Here is a 22,192-nt window from a genome sequence, read left to right as displayed (position 1 = left end):
TTCAACGTCTGTCTCTTCGCCGCACTGTTGCATCTTTATCTCTTTTCTATCGTTACTTCCATGGTCACTGCTCCTCTGAACTGTCTGCTTGCATCCTTCCACCTCTACAATGGGTGCGTAACACCCATGTAGCAACAAACTCTCATCCCTTTTCTGTCCAACTCTCTAATGCAAGAGTTAACCGTTACTCCCAGTCCTTCATTTATGCAACAGGTCAACTCTGGATCTGTCTCCCACCGTCCGCATTTCTTACTTCCTATGATCTCCAATTTTTCAAATGCAGTGTGTCCAGGCATCTCGAAATGAATGGATCTTGATTTTGGCTTTCTTTTGTATTGTTTTTGTTTTTTCTTGGAGGGAACGGTTTGCGGGCTTCGGCCTTTGGTTCCTTCTTTCTTGCATTAAAAAAAAAAAAAAAAAAAAAAAAAAAAAAAAAAAATCACGGCCTCAGGGAGCGTTCAAGTAATCCGGTTGGCCAGGCGACTCTGACCATTCAGTAGGGAGGCGGATGGCCATGTGAGCCCAGGAATGTCGGAATGTCGGTGGGGTCCGGCCGGCCAGGGGACTTTGACCATTCAGTGAAGAGACAGAGCCATTTTTGCTCAGCTTGTTGGTTAGAATCTGTAATACTTGTTTGCAACCAAGAGTGTCTGAGTGATACAGGCAGCCAGGAGACTTTCACCATTTGGTGAGGAGGTGGATGGCCATTTTTGCTCAGCTGAAGGGTTGCAATCTATTACCTGTGCATGGCCAGAAAGGCCGGCTGGCCATCCAACTGATTTTTTAAATTTGTGGGCCACTTGACCGGCAATGTCGGAAAATTTATGTTAAGATACGGACAAAGAAATCTGGATACTGCCATAATAAAGCCATGACCTAAAGTTCGTCTATAAAGCATGCACGGATATGGAGCATCCAGGTAATCAAGTGATTACTATACATTAGAAGACCAACTTAATGGACTACTTCAGCTAAACTCCCATTCTGTTATCTTGAATTTTCCGCAAAATTGAGTTCTGCAACTAAGGATCAATATAATGGAAACTTTTCTGGCATTTTGAGGCAATTTCCACTAAATCCTTAAAGGCTACAGTCAAGCCAAGTTCCTGACAATGTGCACCCAAACCTTGCAAAACTATGCTAACTCTCAAAGCTACACACATCAGTCTGAACCCATAATTAATACCCCCACTTAAATGCATTACTGTGTACATATCAAGTCATACATACAGTAATGACTTAGTAATAAAATATGCACACATGCATAATAAAGTGAGGATAATAGTGAACCAAACAGTGTAGTAAATGGGGATAGTAAACCGCAGTAAGGCTTACCTCCAAAAGTAGTGGTTCTAAAATTGTTGCAGAAATATGCCTGACACAGGTAGCCATACTGGCCCCTCCAAAACTGTGTCAGGCCTGGGGGGAAGAGTCAGTCACTGTCAGAGTCACCCTCCATCAGCACTTGAGGTGGTACAGGGGTGACAGAGGGGATAGGGAGCATTAGGGATGGTGTTCCATATTCTCAATTACTTCCAATTTCTGGCCAAGATAAAGCCTCACCCTCTCCTTCTTTTTCTTAACCTTATGAATGGTTCATAAAAGCTTTGGTTCATTGAAAAAAAAAAACACACACACACACACACAAATAAGGCCACAATACCAAAGCAAAGCTGCACATGCGTGGAGCAGTTGTTTACAGCTGGGGGATCACATGAAAACTGCATGGGCCTAGCAACAGTGCTGAGTCCCTGCCACTACCCAGGTAGCTGGGCAGGGACATGTAACAACACTGCACAACACCGGTCAGGGGAGTGTTTCAAGTATAGGCTTGATGACGCACTTGATTTACGGGAGTTTTTCCGATAATTCTGTGGTTTTTGGAACAGAATTCCTTAACGGAATTATAGTCACTTTAGCAGAAATTTTCCTATAAACTGGGGGAAAAAAAAAAGACAGGGAAAAGATTACTTCACTATCCTGGGCTTCAACTAAATCAATGTTCATTAAATTGAGTTCTACCATATATGCCATTTTATTACTGCCCATAATTTATGTAAGAGCACAAGAATGTACAGTTTTCACTACAGTACATTGTACAACAAGCTCACCCTTCTCTCTCTCTAGAGAGAGAGGGAGAGGAGGGACCAGTTCTCTATCTCACTCTCTCTCTCTCTTTCTCACAACAATTTTACCTTCACTTTCAGTTCACTCTGACATTTATGTACACTTTCATATTCACTTCCATGCTCACATTCACTTTTACACTCACTTTCACTGTTACAGTAAAACCTCGATATAACGGACTGTAACAGACCAGAATTTGCTTTTATCAGAACTGAGGGGCTACCGGACTAAATTCTTATACATCGGAAAAAGTCCGATAAAGTCAGAAGCAGTCCAGACTGCCTGGCCACTTCAGCTATGTTCACCACAGTAAGGTAAATAAAAGATATGTTTATCAGTGTACAGTATGGTATTATTACATATATTATATAATTTGATTACTGTAGTGAATGTATAATACAATACAGTACTGCAATGGTAGTGAAAACAGTTTTAAAAATCATTGGTGTGATCCTGACTAATGTTTGATATACCAGAAAAAGCCCATTACAGTGAGGTTTTACTGTACTTTCATTTTCAATTTCAATTTCACCTTCACTTACACCTTTACTTTCTCACTTTCACATTTACCTTTACTATTACATTCACTCACCTACTTTTACCTTCCCTTCATTTACTCTCACATACTCCTTCACTTTCACCTTCATCTTCTCTCTCTCTCTCCACCTTCCCTTCATTTACTCTCACATTACTCTTCACTTTCATCTCTCTCTCTCTCTCTCTCTCTCTCACACACACACACACATGAAACATGCTCATATGTACACATTTACAATCTTTCCCTCTCATAAATACATACATATATGTACACACACACACGTGTACACCTACTGGAAATGACCAAAGGGGTCTCTAGCGGATGCTAAGTAAAATACCGAGCCAGACAACGTGGTGCCACCAGGCTATTGGAGGGCGAAAATGTTCGCATGGTTATAATTTCCATCCGGACACATGCATTTCATCTGGATGAAATGGAAAAATGTACTAATAATGGCTTCGAGCAGCCATATCTCAGCATCTGGGCAACGGATTGTCCGGGTAATGGACATCCACATAAGAGAGGGATTACTGTATACAAGATGAAACTGTGAATACATCTAGAGCTAATTCCCATCTTGACTCATTATAGTACTTCCACCCATGAAGCTGTATGGGGGCTTTCATGGTACATTTTAAGGATTAAAAAAAAAAGGGGGAGGGGTCTCAAATGCTGAAAAATATGAAAACTATGAGGCACATAACGTGTGGAAAGATGTGCCTGTGAGGTCGTGTCAGGATTTCTGGGGGATCATATAGTGAATGAATTTGACTGTGGCCCATTCAGATCACCAGATTTTTGTTCATTCTCCCTCTCTCTCTCTCTTTCTATTTTTTTCCACCAAACCCTACCCCACCCAAACCTTGGGTGGATGAGAGGTTAGGCTGATGATTGATGATGATTGATGACTGAGGATTGACTGATGATTGATCAAGGACTGAGGATTGATTGATTGATGATGACTGATGATCAATGATTGACAAGTGATTGATGATTGATCGAGGATTGAGGATTAAGGACTGATTGACTGATGATGACTGATGATTGATGACTGACAATTCACTGATGATTGATTGAGGACTGAGGATTAAGGATTGACTGATGATGACTGATGGCTGACGATGAATGATGACTGATGATGAATGATGACTGATGATGATTGATGAAGACTGATAATGATAAATGATGATGGCGATGGCAATGACAATGATGAGAAGATGACAATAATGATAGACAATGATGAAATGATGACGATGCTGATGATCAGACGAGGATGATGATGATGATGATGTTATTATTATTATTATTATTATTATCACTGCATTATTATTATTATTATCATCATTACAATATTATAAACATATACCACATTTCCCGTATGATAAAGTGCTACAAGTGATAAGACTAATTATCTATCTATCTATTGCCAGAGGCCATAATCCCATAAGGGGTGGCCATTTGACTCTGAATTATTTGTTTTACAGGGAGGTGCACTACCCCTCCATCAACCCACTTGTTGACACGTAGGAAGCATGTATGGTATGGTTATATGGTTACCACCCGGTGCTGTAAATGGTTTCTTGGCTTACAGGAAACCATTTGCCTTGTCACTCAATGTAAAGCCACCTGTAAAGGAAAGAAAAGCAATAAGAAGTGAGAGGAAAGATGGGAGAAATAGGAAGAGAGGAAGGCAGGCACAGAAAAAGAATGATCCAGGCTAAAGAAAAGTAGGCAGCATTACATCAAGAGAGTGGATGATGGTCGCCACCACCTACCACTGAGCGACACACCCTATAATATGCTACGTATTTGGGAGGAAAAAGATATTTGAGGATTTAATAGCTTATCATACTAGCAAGTCTACGGCACTGACTCTACAATGTTATTTTCTTTCTGTAATTTTGGACCTATTATCAAATATTTGTGGTTACTATTAACTGGATGTACCTAGTTCAGCACAGTTTTATAACTATTCACATCAGCAACAACTTATACAGTTGCCAATACAAGGGATGTAAACACACTGTCGCCAGTGTGTTTACATCCAGATCCCATCAGCTGATGTTTTTATGTTCAGTAGTTCGAACAAACCTTTACAACCCACACCTCCAACAGAATTCACTCATTTTAGCCAACGAAGTCATTACTGTAATACTGCATTATTACACAATACCAATATATCAGTACATAATGCCAGTTTCCATTTTATAATACCATGCCTGTCTGCTCTGCTTTGATGCCATTCTGTTCATTCATGGAGGGGTGTCGTCTGCTGAGTGACTGTGCAGACAAGATTGGTAATGTCGTCTGGTTCAATGACTGTAGTGAGTGCTTTGTATCTCATGACTGGGGTTCATGAATGCTTGCATCTTGTGACTGTGGTTCGAGAGCACTTTTATCTCGTGACTGGAATTTACGAATGTTTGTATTTTGTAACTGGCGTTCGTGAGCTCTTGTATCTAGTAACGGGTTCATGAGGGTTTGCAAACTCCTTTCTGGAACTTGATCTTCAAGTGTTATGATGCAGAGTGATTTTTTAGTGCATTTTTCTGGGGAAAAAAAATGTGTCTTATCATACAGGAAATACTGTAAATACTGTAAACTAAAATGGGAGTCAATTAAGTTATGGACAACAGAACAGCAGAAATAACTGTCATTAAACACATTAAAATCACAACATTCAGTAGTGAAAAACCCACCTTGCATAGTGTCCTGGAGGGCAGGAGTGAACACAGGCACCAGCAATCAGGAGAGCTCGGGCAGGACAAACTTGGCACTGATCATTCCCTGGACCCCAACACTCACTGCATGAAGCATGGCATGGTAGACATGACCCTTCCTCAGCATAATATCCTCGCCCACAGTCATCCACACATTCACCCTCGCGAAGAATCAATGGTGCATTACATCTGGAGAAAATCAAACAATATACAGTAATGCAGAAGATACACAACTGAAAGACAGACTCACAATTTATCAACCTGCTTACACTCTCTTCAATTTCTGTTCAAAATATGGGCTCAGCATCACACAACTACTAAACTCATGACAGTAGCCCTTATAGCAATGATAAAAACACAGAAAGTCCAGCTCATTTGTTACCTTCGTATTAAAATCTGGATTTCTGACCTTGGCCTATGTAATTTTCACATGAGGGTGCAGCATCAGTAGTGGGTCCATAAGCTTTGGTACTGAATCATCTGAGTCCTATATAGTTGCTGTCTGTTGGTATTATACTGGACTGTACAGTACTGTATGCATAACAGCTACCAAGAGAAACTGATGATGACTAATTACAAGAGGAGAAAGAGACAACTGCAAAGGTCATTTGCCAGTCAACAATTACCAACTGATCTCTCATTCACAACCAGAAATCCGTCAAACTGTGCATGACTGGTTTCATGGTATGCACTGGATTATGTGGTATACTATGAATGCAAAACTAAAAATAACTAACAGCTACAGGCACCCTCAAACCACATCAGCATGGCAAACTCTTACATGCACTGATTATCACAGTGGACATGGGATCCCACTGGCATGTTTCTCAGATTGGCTTCCAATGACAGCCGCTCCAAATTACCATGTCATTGCTAGCTAGATTTGCACCTCATAATCCTGAAACTACATGACACCTACATTTCTTGGATGTCGTGTAGTCACTCAGGAGAGATGCAGCTGTCACAATAATACAAAGATATGGTTGTCAGTATACAATAAACTCTTAATTACCTGCCGTTGCAATACTGTATCCGGCCCAACACAATATCCAGCACTGTTGGCTTGGCTCTATTAAAGCAATATCCGGCAAAATTATGCAATATCTGGTGCCGAAACAGTAAGTAACCAGCAGTTCTGTGCAATATCCGGCGGTGAGGCATCTCAACTGGCTCATACACAATAGCCAACCAGCACCCGGGAAAACCCCGCAATGCACCAGCCAATGAGAATGCCAGCAACATGCCAGTCGGTCAGAATTCGTTGCAGGAGCCGTCCACCTGGTGTGCCAAGCTTACCATCACTCTCTCATTCTCCTCTGTGGATCTCGTTCAGTGAAGATGTATCTATGCATTCTGATCTTGTGACCATGCGGTGGCAAAACTCTAGTGCTGTGACTTACTCTGTGGCCTCCCATACCTTGCTCATTGTTGCTGGAAAGCTTGTAGACTCTGTGCTTCATGTCCAGGTGTTCTATTGTGATTCTGAAATTACTGTACACATAATTACTGCCACCAGACCAAAAGAGATTAAGTGCACTGTGCTGTATTGCATGGTGTATAACTCTACCCTCCACTGATGCCAACACTAGATGAGTACACAGTACACTATGTACTGTACTACTGTACTGCATCAATACTGTACCGTATTTTATGTTTAATTTTTATCTTTTACTCATGGGAAAGTATTTAGGATAGAGAGTCGAGAAAAGCAAGATGAATAAATCCATGAGAAAAAGGCATGCTCTTCTTTGGCCTCCGGGATGCGGTCCGCTACCATCTGTTTAAAATCAGATTGTTTTCTGAAGAAGGGACCTGGCTTTCCAAAGGAGGAATCTATGAAGAGGCTGAGGGACTATCACTGGCAAGAGAGGAGGGACAGCAGATGGAGCAAGAGGCTGACACAGATGATGATGAAAGACCATCCATTTCTATGCATGGGCAGGGCTACAAGCAGGAGGTCCACAAAGGATTCTGAGGAATGGGCACCTGAGGGAATGGCTTGTGGGGTAGCTAGAGAGGTTTGTCCTTGATGCCAGTCGAGGTGGAGAAGCAGATGTGTTCCTGGGTGCACAGCCTATCACAGGAGGGCCGGAGGGGGCAGCCTGCACCTCAGTTGGGGCAGGGACGGTTGTAGTAACTAGTGGAAGGACCTGAGGGGTCACATGCAGCATGAGGAAGAGAGGTTTGTGTTGGACACGAATGATGACATCGAGGCTTGGGAGAAGGAGCAGGGTGAAAAAGTACTGCTGACTGAGAGGTTGGGTGGGAGGACACCACAACTATGCATTCCACTTCACTGGGTTCTGCTACAGAGTCATCAGCAGAAACTTCAACTAAGTCATTTAAAGCTGCAAACCGGCTGCTATCTATCATTGCGTATGAGTCCCTTTGGACGGGTCAGGATGCTTGACTAGGAGCAGTAGGCACTGTCAAGTGGAAAAAGCTAATAGGAAAGTGTCCGGATGGATTGAGGGCATGCATATAGGTGCTGACATCAGACAAAGTCAATGGGTCGGCTATGGCAGTACCATGGATGGCTAGTGCTTGCTGATAAACTGGACAAGTGCAGGAGATACCTGGATATGCACCACCACAGAAAAACAGTAGGGGTCAATGAAGCACTGACCACCCGATGAGGACTTGCAAGGATGGAACCTACTACACCTAGAGCACCTGACTTTGTTTTTGCATGAAACTGTCCCATGCCTGAAGCAAAGGAATGAATAGCACCTCAGAATGGGAATAACATAAGTCTCCACAGTGTAGAAGGAGTGGCCAAAGATACCTTGCGCAGGCAATGGGCCCTTAAATTTGAGTCTTACCACCTTGGCTGCCACTGCAGCCTCACCCCATGGGGGCGGACCGTGGTGGGTCAACTCCACTAGCTGGGAAGAACAGGTGCCAAGACAATGAAGGTGACTTAAAAGTTCCTCCTCTGTGACATATGGAACAACTAGCTCAATTTTCCCAAAGGAAAACTTGCCATTAGAAGGTGTGTGAGCCAACCAGCACCTCACAGGCCAGTCCTCCAGCTAGGTGAGCAACTCTGCCAGCAGTCATCATGGCCACATCACCTGCAAACACACAAAATCTGATGGCTGATCCCTTTCCCAAGACCCTAAGTGAAACCTTCAATACAGTATTTGCCTAATGGAGACCCGCTGATGGCATCTGACAACCTGTGGGGATTTAAAAAAAACAGGAGTGTTGTCGACCGACCTTGCGATGTAAACAAGGTTCTGTTCTCCACTGGTGACATAGCCGTCTGGGGAGGAAGGCTGAATCCATTTCTCGGTGGCTCAACCCTATCCACTAGTGGTGGATTTCATCTTCACTCTTTTTCCTGGCACAGTGATTACCCCAGCGGCATAGGTGGGGTCCATCTGGACGTCCTGAGAGGCGAGGTCATTCATGGAGGACTCCATGACAGGCCTAACACCTTACCCATAATTAACAGCCAGGAACACACTATTGTATTGTATCACAGTACTCTATATTTGCTGGTAGTGATGTTACAAAAATGCAATGGGTTATGCACCCAAACGCAATACGGTTCTCGACATGGCCAAGAGGCACATGTCTGACAGCGACCAGGTCTACTGTAGGTGGCATCTTCCCATACCTCAAAGATAATCTCAAAAACTCCTAGTTTTTGTTGTTGAGAACTCTGTCTGTCTGGCCAAGCAGACCCATCAACTGTTGGCAAGTAACCATCCCGGCAGGGCCATCCCATGCAGTAAACTGATGTTCCATTTCAACAGTGCCTCAGAAAAACAAGGTGTAGGGAAGGGTGACAGTTTGGTTTCCATATGGACACTGCATTTACTTTTCCACTCTGTTGACAGGGGTATCACTGTAGACTCCACATCACCCAATTATTTAGTTATATAGTTACCATCCAGATTTGTTAATGGTTTCCTGGGTTACAGGAAACCATTAGGCTTGTCACTTAGTGTGAGCCACCTGCAGTGGAAAGAAGAGTAATAAAATGATAGGAAGGATGGAAGAAGTATGAAGAAAGGATAGCAGAAACAGATAAAAAATTATAGAGATGAAGAAAGAAAGACAGGCAGCATTACATCAAGTGTAGTAACTATATGCTTCTAAAGCATTATAAAACTTGGATACCTGTACAAGATATTACACCACCCTACAATAATCACTATGTTAATACTGTATAATGTGGTTATTATGTAGTTATGGTACATCTATAATGGTCACTGTACTGTAATGAATTGCATCAATGCCATTTTGTGTATAAAAATCATATAGACATCTCTCTTAGTCATGAGATACCGGTATAGTAAAATGAGGGCTACACGTTTGCCTGCTTTTCATAGGCTTCTATTTTTGCCTAACTACACCTTTATATAATTGGTCAAGGCTGCAAGAAGGAGTTAAAAGTGCTTCTTATATTATACTTACTTTGTACAGTGGTATTCAGAATCCTGTGAGCAGGATGCACAGGTTGGATGGCAGGACACACATTCTTGGCCAGTACTGAACTTGCTCTCAGCACACTGCTCCACACATGCCCCATTCTGTAGCTGGTGATTTTTCCTACATGCCAGGCAAAAATAAGGAGATCCAGGGAGGCAAATCAAGCATGATTCTGGGCATGGTATAGGTTGGCACGCTGGACAACATTCACCAGCAGGACTGAGATTAGCTGCTACTGTGCCAGGAGGGCATATAGGGCAGGAAGTGGTGTAACAGGTCACCATACCATCATCACATGAGCAAACCTCACATTCACCATGGTTCCAAACATCACCATTCTGTTAACATAAAATTACATTCATCAATAATCCATCAGCAGCTCAAAAAGTTTGGTGCAATGAAATATCAAATTGACGGTCATTTACCGAATTGACACTTGAAATTATAATTTTTATTGCCATATAGGTTCATACACACCTAATTAACTGAAAGCCAGTACAAATTTGTTTAATTTAACTTAATAAAAAAATCAGAATTCAGAACAAAAACATGCTAAAGGCAGCAGGTATCCCCCCCCCCCTTTTTTATGTTTCTGACTCTAGGCAAAGGCCTCAAAGCCTAACCCAAGGCCCAGTAGTCCTCCTACACAGCTCCACATGTCACCACTTCGGCTCTTAACACCCACCGTCCATACTGAATACATGCTAGGGCTATCTCATACAGGACTGGTGTACTGGTATTAACAGGGGTATTTTTACGACATGTCAGCAGGTCTTCAGGTAGATCAGTAAAGTCTACTTTTAAGAAATTCAAATTCTTAAACTGTTCCCTGCCTCAGCCGGGATTCCATCCCGGGTCTGTTAGAACTGCAGGCCACCTTGTTCAGCCACTGCCTCGCCAACATGCCTTGACAGGCTTCTGTTTTGCATAAATATTGAGATGCAATGCAAATAAATGTATCTGTATATTAAATCAATATTTACACAAAGCAGACGTCTGTCAAGGCAAGTTGTCAGGCAAATGGCAAAACACTTATGCTAACATTAGCAAATTTTTGCTCTGAATCCTGATTTTTTATCAGTTAAATTCAACACAAAATTTTTACCTGATTTCAGATAAACAGGTGTGTATGAACCTATATAGAGAGAGAAATTACAATAATTTCCAATTAAAAGTGCTGGTTCAGTGCTGATTCAGTAACTGACCGCTAATCCAGTATTTTGTCACACCCCAAGAAGTTTTATAATAATATTTGACAACATGAAAACTGTACAGTATTATACCCTACCTCACCTAAGCTACAATGCACCTACTATAAGAAAAATGGAGGTATTATATGTATAAAAATTTATAAATGACATGACAATCTGTGAGCCTGACCTGGTGCATCACCTCCTCATGGATGCATAAATTGTGGTTGTTGACACACTGTGGACAGCATGCACCAGGTAAAGTAACTAGTTCTTGTCCAGGACCACATGCCTCAATCTGTTGACTGCATTCCACCTGAAACATATTACAGTAATGCTTTTCACTTGTAACACAGTACAGGTGTACCTCACTATCCGACTGGTATGCGTATCTATGACAGTTGATAAATATCAATATTAATGAATTTCGAGCATTTTCCCCCATAAGTTTCTTAAGAAATAATGGCGATGCATTCCAGCCCCACCCAAAACTCTTAGTCATATACAGCAGTCTTCATACAATGCAAGATGGGTTATGCAGAACCTCATGCTGAATCAAATTCATGCCAAATTGTGACATACATTTATATGTAACATAGCAGACTTGGTTCTGGGAGTCCCATATTTTTCTTTAAAACTAAACATAAAGACAAATATGTCCGCCGCAAGACACCCGAGGCAGTATGTTTACATACAATCTTGACAACTGGACAAATCAGTGCATTCTAACCTAATCTAACCAAGAAGTTTTGCCCCCATCACTCACCATAATTTTAACCACCACAGATTCCCACTAAGCCTAGCCCTGAAAGCTCTCAATATCAATTGGTTAAAAACTTCTAACCTAATCAACACATGAAAAACTGCCACCTAGTATCAAGCATATTTCGCCAAGAATTACTTTTGGTGCACTGTCATTAAAAAAAAAAATGTATCGTTAGCCATCAACAATAACGGAAAAATATAAACTGCAAAAGTCAGCATGAAGTGAATGCGTACGCCTCTGATAAACATGAATGCAGTAATCCTGAATAGTATACAAAACAGCCAAACGATTTAATTTTTATGATAGTATAATTCACAAGAACTGAACTTAAATAATTATCTTATGTGAACACGTACACCCTTCACATATCTTCAATGCTGAATTTTCTACCCCTGAGTCTATCAGTTCATAACAAAGATCAGTCACAAAACCTTTTTCACATTTGTCGTGTTAAACGCGAAAACGTGATTAACATTTTTAGTCCTTTTATCACTCTCCAACAAAGAAAATATTCACACTGTAAACACAACAGACTCATTTTATCTGACTGTCTAAATGCTACTCTCTTTCGCATTTAAGTTCCCACAGCACATGCCACTTCATTCAACAATTTTACTTTTTCCTAGGGAATACATGTAAATGCTTGTTCTTAATACTTTCAAGGTGCTTAGGCATAACTACAGTTACTCTGGAACCATGTGCTCAGGATTCTGATATGAAATGAGGAGCAAGGAAATAAATAAATAAATGCTTCTACACACACACACACACCGACAGTCAACACAACTGAGGCAGGCAGCGGCTGGTATGGGACATGAGTCACGTGGGTTGACTCGGGTCATGGAACCCTATCAGTGATGAACAAAGCAAAATGCAGACGATGTAAACAAACACAGCCATCTGGAAATCCAATACCTGAACACACCCACATCCCACTCCATTTTTCCTGCACAAATGAGTGATATTATCACATTATTGAATAATTAAGACAGACATTACATGCTCATATTACTGAAAGATCATTACTTCTCTTTGCCTTAAATCGGCACTCTACTGTACTAAACTCACGATACTGTTTAATCCAGCCCAGTGTACACAGGAATATGTTTTTCACTGCAAAAGCTCAAATACAGACCATGACTTTCTCTGTCTCTCTTCCCTCCCCCTCTCTATTTTTCTTCCATTTTCCCCTTTACCATCCCTCTTTCTTTCCTTTCCTATTCCTGAGACTACTCCTCTCTCATATGTATATTCTTATTTCCAATGGTTATAGAAGATAATAATTAGAGAAAATTCAGTAAAAGAGGAAATACAAGAGAAAATTATGTCCTTCACCCTCTTATCACTTGCTAAGGCAATGTTTACATAAGCCAACACAGGTGACTTTGGCCTCCATGAAGTTGCCATAAGAGTTACTGTAGTTTTGCTCTCTCTCTCTCTCTCTCTCTACCGGTATTGGAGGCACAAGTATTTTCCAAAGATTAGAGGTAATGATGATGACGATGATGTAAGGGGAATTCTGCAATGCATGGTGACCCCATGTACTGTATATTTCATTTTCCAGTGTTGAAAAATACATGACCTGAACTGCATGTCTTTCAAACTACCAATGGCTGGATTGTCTGATGAGTGAAGTAAGAGAAGCAGAACTTGTTGGTTTTCCTGAGTTTGTCCCCTATTCTTTATCGTCCGAAGGGTGTATCATTGGTTTACATAATATATATATATATATATATATATATATATATATATATATATATATATATATATATATATATATATATATATACTACAGTAATCCCTCCAATATCTTCTGTAATAGTGCCAAAGGCATGTCCGGGAATTGGTTTTGTCCGTACCCGTCAGTACCTGCCTCCTGGACTGGTACTTATGGACCCTAACCAAGCCTAACTTTGAAAGCCACCTATTTAAGACCCTATTCACACCAATAATGGACATAAAGCATGAAATAAATGAAAAGGCACCAGAGAATGAGGAATTAGAAGTATGGAAAATATTTAGCAGTGTACAGGTTACTTACAGTACATCTGTGGCCACTGCCTCACAGGCTCTGGCAGTGGTGAAAATGCTCTTGAAGCACGTACAGTAATCCAGCGTTGTGCTGCACTTAATTCTTTGCACTGTGAGTTATAACTGTTTAACACTGCACATTCTGTTCTTAATTGCACTATGCCAGTTTCAACTGCCAGTTTGCACTCCACACTTAATCCTTTGCACTCCAAATTATAATTTCTTAATACTCCACAGCACTGAAAATTCCCATGTGGTCTAGTGGCGAGGTATTGCAGTTTATTCACTGTTTATTCACAATAACGAGCATGTGCAGCATCCATTGCGATGAGCATCTACTCACAATGGTAGTTAGGCGGTAACTGGGGAGGGGGGAGGAAGGAAGGGGTGAAGGGGCCATGCATAAACGCAGCTGTTTGGTGCTGCGCGCCAATATCAAATTACGGGTGGGAAAAAATGTGAAATTTTTAAAGATTTTTTTCGTTTTTTGGCCATTTTGGGTTTCCGAAGGTCCAGGCCCAAAATGTCCGGAAACTGGGGTGTCCGGGAATTGAGCCTCCGGTTATTATAAGGATTACTGTATATGTGTGTGTGTGTGTGTGTGTATATATATATATATATATATATATATATATATATATACACTGTATACTGTATATACATATATATATATATATATATATACACTGTACTGTATATACAGTAACCTCGCCCTGAACACATTTTCGCCAAATGTGCTCGCAATCATATGCGGTTAGTGCTGGGATACGTATAAGACCACGGAAGATTACAGACCCATTATATCCATCTATCTATCTATCCATTGCCAGACGCCATAATCCCGTACGAGGTGGCCATTTGACTCTGAGTTATTTGTTTTACAGGGAGGGGCACTAACCCTCCACCAACCCACTTGACACGTAGGAAGCACGTATGGTTTGGTTATATGTTTACCACCCAGCGTTGTAAATGGTTTCTTGGCTTACAGGAAACCATTTGGCTTGTCACTCAATATAAAGCCACCTGTAACGGAAAGAAAAGCATTAAGTAGTGACAGGAAAGATGGGAGAAATAAGAAGAGAGGAGGGCAGGCACAGAAAAAGAATGATAAAAGGCTAAGGAAGAAGTAGGCAGCACTACATCAAGTGAGTGGATGAGAAAACTATAAATTTAAGCAAGCGAGGCCTTTGAAGGGCCAAATCCTCGAACCTCAGCACAGCGCACACTGTTTGTTTTGATCACATGATCTGCTATACTGCTTTTCCACAGTGCTGTATTTGCAGTGGTGGGAGGCGCAAACGAAGAAGGACCTTGCACAAGTGCAAAGCGCAATCCACAGTTCACTACCTTGCACAAGTGCAAATGTGCAATCTGACAAATATTTAGCTTGCACAATGTCGCAGAGCGCAAGTGCAAACCATTTGCATATATTTTTGGGAATTACCGAAAACTATTGATGTATTTAAATAAAACAGCATACCTACTTACTTTTCATCATTCATCATTGCCAGACGCCATGTATCCCAGACGGGGTGGCCAAGGGCTTAGAGTTAATTATTTTTACAGGGAGGGGCACTAATCCTCCACCAACCCCACTTGACTACTTACTTTATTTTTTATTATTATTTTCTATTATTTGTAATTTGCGCAAGTGGGCAATCTAATATTTAGCTTGTGCAATGTCGCAAAGTGCCAGCACAAATAATTTGCGTATATTTGTGGGAATTACTGTAAAATATATATTGGTATAATTAACCCGCCCCATCCCGTCGACGTATGGGTACGTTGCAACGATTTGCATTTGCCAGTCCCAGCGATGTACCAGTACGTCGTGCAATTGCAAGGTCCCTAATTTGCACAATTTTCAATTTTCGCGCGTGATTTTTCGTATGTATACACGGGACACCTTCCTCTATTCCTCTACAAGATGCCAAGCAGGGACAATGCCTTACACCGCATAACCTCCCCCCTCCCCCCCTCACGCCATTGTCTTGGCAAAGGACCTGTTACCAGTGACCTGGCTAGTAAAGATATTCAGGGCCAGAGTGATTCCCCAATCGATGACAATGTTTACATAGCATTAGAAGAAGAAACAGCCAGAAATAATGATCAGGTAATGTGGCAAAAAAAGGTCAGGTATGGTGATTAGTTAGTGAGTGAAACAATGCTTATAATGCCTTTATTACTGCTTGAAAACCAATATACTCTCATACTACAATACATTCATACCAAGTAAATAAATAAACACCGTTTATGAGTGGATAAAATAGTTACCCTCCCATAGAACTCATTTTCTTTGGTGCCAGCATGTTAGAAAACCCAGTCAGGTAAGGAGGAACTCCTACCTGGATTGGGTATTTTAAATCTCAGGTGAGCAATTTCTCTATGAATTTTCGATGTTTCTCACGAAAAGTGAAGGTTTTAGCCAAAAAAATTTTTTTCGAAAATACCTCGGGACTGGGGGATGTCGGAGGTCCGGAAAACCTCGGGACGTGACGGGTTAAATAACTTACTAAAGTAGCAACCTGCTGACCACCTGCGGTGATTGAATTGGCAAAGATCACGTGATTACTGTATCATCAACTCTCTCTCTCTCTCTCTCTCCGACTGAGGAGGGAGGGAATGGAGAATAAGAGAGAGAGAGGAGGGAAGGAATGGAGAATAGGAGAGAGAAGAGGGACGAAGTTTATGTCTTATCTCCTCACTCAAAGGGACGCTCCTTTGCCATTCCCGTGTATTTATTCTCTCTCTCTCTCTCTCAGAATAATGCTCCTTATCTCTCTCTCTTGTCTTGTCAAGACAATTTATTTAATAATTCAATACAGATATACAACAGCATATGTAATTCGTTACAAAAAATAAAAAATCATGAAAACAGAGTATTTAAATAAAAAATCCACAGCCTAATAAATTATTAGGCTGTGGATATTTGATTTAAATAATGTTTTAATGGTTTTTGTAAGGATGTGCATATGCTAATCTTAATAAATAATGTATATTTATTATCATTTACTAATAATAATAATTTAAAAATATTAAAAATCAATTATCTGTTGAAGCATATTAATGATACTAATACTACCCCTTTCCCTCCCGCTTCCCCCCACCAAGCACCAACCCACCCTCGCGACCCACCCTAGCCTCCCCCATCCCTTGTCCAGCCATGCGGGAAGCTCCCACCACGTGTCCCCTGGAAGACCACGTGTCCCTTGGATTGCGCAGTGCACAATCCACAGGGCAGGTGCGCAAGCGCAACTACGTTTGCGCTTGTACACCTACCATTTTATGTGCGCAAGCGCAAAATTGCACATGGTCTCGTGCGGTACGCAATGCGCAAACGATATCACTGGAGCGCCAGGGTGCACAATTGCGCTTTGCGCAAGTGTTTGCACACCTGCCCAGCACTGTGTATTTGTAAGTTAAATATTTACATTACTGTTCTGGTAAGTTTATGTACATGTTAAAGTACTATTAAATAATTTTAAACCAAGAAATAAAGTCTTATAACCAGTTTACATGATAGGCGCCGGAATACTGCCCTTTTTATTTGTTCATTAAAGATTTGCTGCACTGATTTTCCACAGCACTGTATTTGTAAGTTAAATATTTACTGTTCTGGTATGTAAGTTAAAGCACTTAAATAAAGTTAAAGCATTAAGTAAAGCCTTGTAACCAGTTAACCTGATTTATATGATTACCCATGATCGGCAGGTTCTGAGACAATTCTCCGTCAAGTCAATTTGCCGTCAGACAATTCCCCGTCAAAGCATGGATGATTCCCCGTCAGGACAATTCACACCCTGACCGATTCCCGGTCATTCTATAAATATGCTTATTTCACCTTTGAATTATATTCTAGCATTACCCACAGCTGTCTTCATTAATGATGGCAAATTGTCTTGTTATCGTTGTGATGGCGAACTGACTTGACGATGAATTGTCCCGAAACCAATCGGCATTGGAATGTTGCCTTGTGTTTATGCATTTGTGTGCTGAGGTTTTACTGTGCAGTACTGTATTTGTAAGTTATAACTTTACATAAACCTTCTAACCACTGAAAGTGCTCCATATTGATTACCAATGGCAGATAACAGCAAAACACCTCATTTAGGGGGTCTAGGGAACAATATAAGAAGTAGTTAAAACTTACGCGGTTTCGTGCTGAACGCGCCACGGTTGGAACCAAATCCTCGCGTTAGGGGTGAGCTTGCTGTATATATATATATATATAAATATATATAAATATATATATATATATATATATATATATATATATATATATATATATATTTATATATATATGTACAATATATATATATATATATATATGTATATATATATATATTTATATATATATGTACAATATATATATATATATCTATATATATATAGATATATATATATATAGATATAGATATATATATATATATGTACAATATATATATATATACAGTACATATATATGTATATATACATATATATGTACAATATATATATATACAGTTAGTACTTGGATGGGTGACCGCCTGGGAACACCAGATGCTGTTGGCATCCCTAAGTGTCAAGTGGGGTTGGTGGAGGATTAGTGCCCCTCCCTGTAAAACAATTAACTCTAAGCCCTTGGCCACCCCGTTTGCGATACATGGCGTCTGGCAATGAATGAATGAATGAATGATATATATATATATATATATATACATACAGTAGAACCTCTTTGGTCTGGACCCCTTTAATCCGGATTTCTGTTAATTCGGACAAAATTTAAAAATAATAAGCCCCAAAAATATGTTGAAAGTAATTCTAAAGTCATTTTCAGTATCGGCGCGGAAAGCAATCGTCATTCGTTTAGTCTCGGATCACACTAGGACGCAACATGGGCGCCTGTTTAAACACACACTAGCATTCGTTCCATCAACTAGTTCACCAACAACTTATATTTTTACGCTGTATTTCAAAAGTTAATCCTCCTTACCATGCCCCTTAATGCAAGTGTAGCTTCTGCAATGAATAAAGGTGTTAAAAGGAGGAGTTTGCTTACACAAAAATGGGTCAGAATATTCTGCAGTGTTTAGTGGTTACTGTATGTTATTTTTTGTACTTAAGTGTGCTTTACTTCTACATCAAACATTAGCTTCTTGCCCATATGGGTGTTGTCAATATGCCAAAGACGACAATGTATTTTTTGCCTACATAAGTTTTATTTTTATTCCAAATATTACAGTTACCGTAATTAATTAATTAATTTTTTTGCCTACACGGGCCTTAGTCACTTACAACAATTTAAAATGTAGGCTAGTTTCTTGTCATGGCCTTACCTGTAAATTATGCAATACAAAACTATCGTACATGATTAGTTTTGTTATTTTAGTATCCTTTCATCTTTTCCAGTTACGTAGGGTTGACATATGCCACACATGTTAATAATTAACAAACATACCATACGTACAGTAGATAGTTTTTGGTATGAACTGGAGATTACCCTGATGGGTTGGACAATCTGCTAATTCGGACAACCCTTCCCCCCATATAGTCCGAATGAGAGAGGTTCTACTATATATATATACATATATACAGTATATATATACAGAAAACCCTCGTTTTTTGCTGCTTGGATGATCCGCCAAAACCTCGTGAACCATGAAACGTTGTTGTGTGAAGTTGAGAATCAATGGGAAAAATAGAGGAGCATTCCGGTAGGGCACATACCTACCCTATCAGAAAGTACTATAACGCCAAACTGGCCCTACCCAAAATTAAATGAAGAGTGTTTGCTACTGCTAAAACAGCATAACACAATAATCATGTGCCTGAAAAGACATTAAAACTGTTATAAAGAGCTGCAACACCAAAAATCCTTACAAGAAATAAAGTGAAGACTGGCTTGAGTGGCAAGTGAAGGTGTGTTGAGAGTGGATGGGCTAGTACCCGATGTCACTAACCAAGGAAAAGCTGCAACTTTTCACCAGATTATTTAATTTTCGACATCAAAGCAGGTCAATTAAACCCCAGTCATTTTATGTGCCCTCTTTGTCACTAAAAGGAAGGTTGAAATTATTACAACATTATTTTACTCACTGCTACAAGGAAGAGAGGCTGTAATATAGTCAAATAGAATCAAAAATTGGTGGGCTGAGTCTACCATCTCTGTACTGGGATGGATATTTATTTTTTTCTTCCTTCAATACTGATAATATATATATATATATCAATATGTATATATATATATAGTATATATAAAGTAAAAGCTCGATTAACCGGCATCTGATGCATCGGCACATCTGTATAACCGGAACGCAAATTCGATCTGGTATGGGGTCGAAAATATTCCGGATACCAATCATCCCTCTATAATTCTTGATTACTTCTGTATAGTACAAGATAAAGTTGTGTATGCAGCTAAGTTTTCAAAATTACTTTGGCCTGTAACATATGCTACATTTTTCTTTAAATAATTTTTGGTAATGTAGTCCTGTACAATTTCTCTCGCTGTCTTTTTGTGTGTATTGTAGTGTACACTCACGATCACTAATTTCTGCTCAAGGGTGCCCCTTTCGTACCCCCAAATACCCAGGGAAGACGGGAGGGGGGGAAGAAACGAGCTCCACCCACCTCTACCCTAGCTCCCAACCCTCCCCCATACCCCTACTCTTCCCAACCCCCCGCTCGTCATTATTAACTGGCAGTTACATCTCAGGCTAACTTCATACTTTACACTCATAGCCACATTACTAATACACAAATATAAAACACTAGGATATGTAAAAAATTTATAATATGACTATGAACATGCTGCAGCAAGAAATTAATGCATTATAACATTGACAATAAAACAAAAACGTTAACAACGGCCATCCCAGGCCTCATGCGTTGGGTGTTTGCATGCGTCTGTGTCTGTGCCTGCGTGTTTGGGTGTGGTTGTGTTTTTCAGTGTGTGTGTGTGTGTGTGTGTGTAATTCACCGGGTCAGTCAGGATCACTGGATGGTCGTGATCGTCAGCTTTTACCCTCCCGGAAGGGAGCTGAGAGCTCATATAGTCCGATCTAAGGGCAAGGCTGTGACCTTCACACACGCACACACCCGTCCCCTTGCTCAACGGGGACAGTAACCACCCACTTCATCAGTGAAACTTTTCACAACCTGAGCAAGACTCGAACTCCCGTCTACCAGATGGCAAATGAGAATGCTGCTACTGAGCCAGCGAGCGGTTTGTGTGTGTGTGTGTATTTACCTAGTTGTGATATACAGGAAATGAGCTACGCTCATGGGGTCCCATCTCTTTTTCTCGTTAAGTCAAATTTTGCTTTGAACTCGTTTAAGTTTTTAGACTGGACGATCTCTGTCCTGGCTGTTCCACAGGTCTATGCATCTATATGGAAAGCTATATTTCTTGATATCCTTCAGACAACTTGGCTTTTTCAGTTTCATTCCATGTCCTCTTGTTACTCTCCCATCCCATACAAACAAATCATTTTTTTCAATTCTATCTATTCCCATCACAGCCCTGAACACTGCAATCATGTCGCCCCTTTCTCTCCTTTTTTTTAAGGTAAGCAGGTCCAGCTTTTCCACCCTCTCTCCATAAGACAGATCTGTCAGGCTGGGGACCATCTTGGTTGCTGTTCTTTGTATTCTCTCAATCTTACTTACATCTTTCTTCTTGTGTGGGGACCACACTACTGCCGCATATTCCAACCTGGGGCGAATCATGGCCACTATCAATATTTTCCTCATTTCCTCATCCATGTAATGGAATGCCACTCGTATGTTAGTCAAAAGATTATGTGTGTGTGTGTGTGTGTGTGTGTGTGTGTGTGTGTGTGTTTGTGTGTGTGTGTGTGTGTGTGTGTATTTACCTATTTGTAGTATACAGGAATTGAGCAATGCTCGTGTTGTCCTGTCTCCATATCCACATTTATCAAGTCTACCTTTACACACATGAATGTTTTTCTCATGCACCACCTCTTTGTCTAAGTCGTTCCAAATATTTAAGTATTTACCTAATATACCTAATTGTGATATACACGGAATGTACTATGCTCGTGGGTTTCCGTCGCTGTTTCTCAATAAGTCGAATTTAGTTTTAAACTCATTTAAGTTTTTAGACAGGACGATCTCTTTGTCCAGGCTATTCCATAAGTCTATACTTCTGTAAGGAAAGCTATATTTCTTGATATCCTTCAAGCAACTTGACTTTTTCAATTTCATTCCGTGTCCTCTTGTTGCTCTCTTATCCCATACAAACAGATCTTCTTTGTCAATTTTATCTACTCCCACCATGGTCCTGAACACTGCAATCATGTCTCCCCTCTTTCTCCTTTCCTCTAAGGAAGGCAAATCCAGCTTCTCCAGCCTCTCTCTGTATGACAGGTCTGCCAGACTG

At 40.5% G+C, this 22,192-nt stretch overlaps 1 protein-coding gene across 1 annotated transcript in view; it reads right to left on the bottom strand.

Moving 5' to 3' along the window:
- Window positions 1-22,192, bottom strand: part of LOC145413828 (extracellular matrix organizing protein FRAS1-like) — a 596,816-nt gene that overhangs the window by 514,749 nt on the left and 59,875 nt on the right. Inside the window, exons 7-9 of the mRNA XM_080283490.1 lie at window positions 11,206-11,331; window positions 9,811-10,163; window positions 5,365-5,574 (exon numbers count right to left, since the gene is read on the bottom strand). Of these exons, the coding sequence (XP_080139616.1) occupies window positions 5,365-5,574; window positions 9,811-10,163; window positions 11,206-11,331 (689 nt within the window). The remainder of the gene's footprint in view (window positions 1-5,364; window positions 5,575-9,810; window positions 10,164-11,205; window positions 11,332-22,192) is intronic.

Source organism: Coenobita brevimanus, chromosome 97 (assembly GCF_032717465.1).
Source record: "Coenobita brevimanus isolate Jiangsu-jjx chromosome 97, ASM3271746v2, whole genome shotgun sequence".
Taxonomy (NCBI): Eukaryota; Metazoa; Arthropoda; class Malacostraca; order Decapoda; family Coenobitidae; genus Coenobita; species Coenobita brevimanus.
Note: the sequence above shows the minus strand (reverse complement) of the source record. Positions and strands in the feature narration are given on the sequence as shown.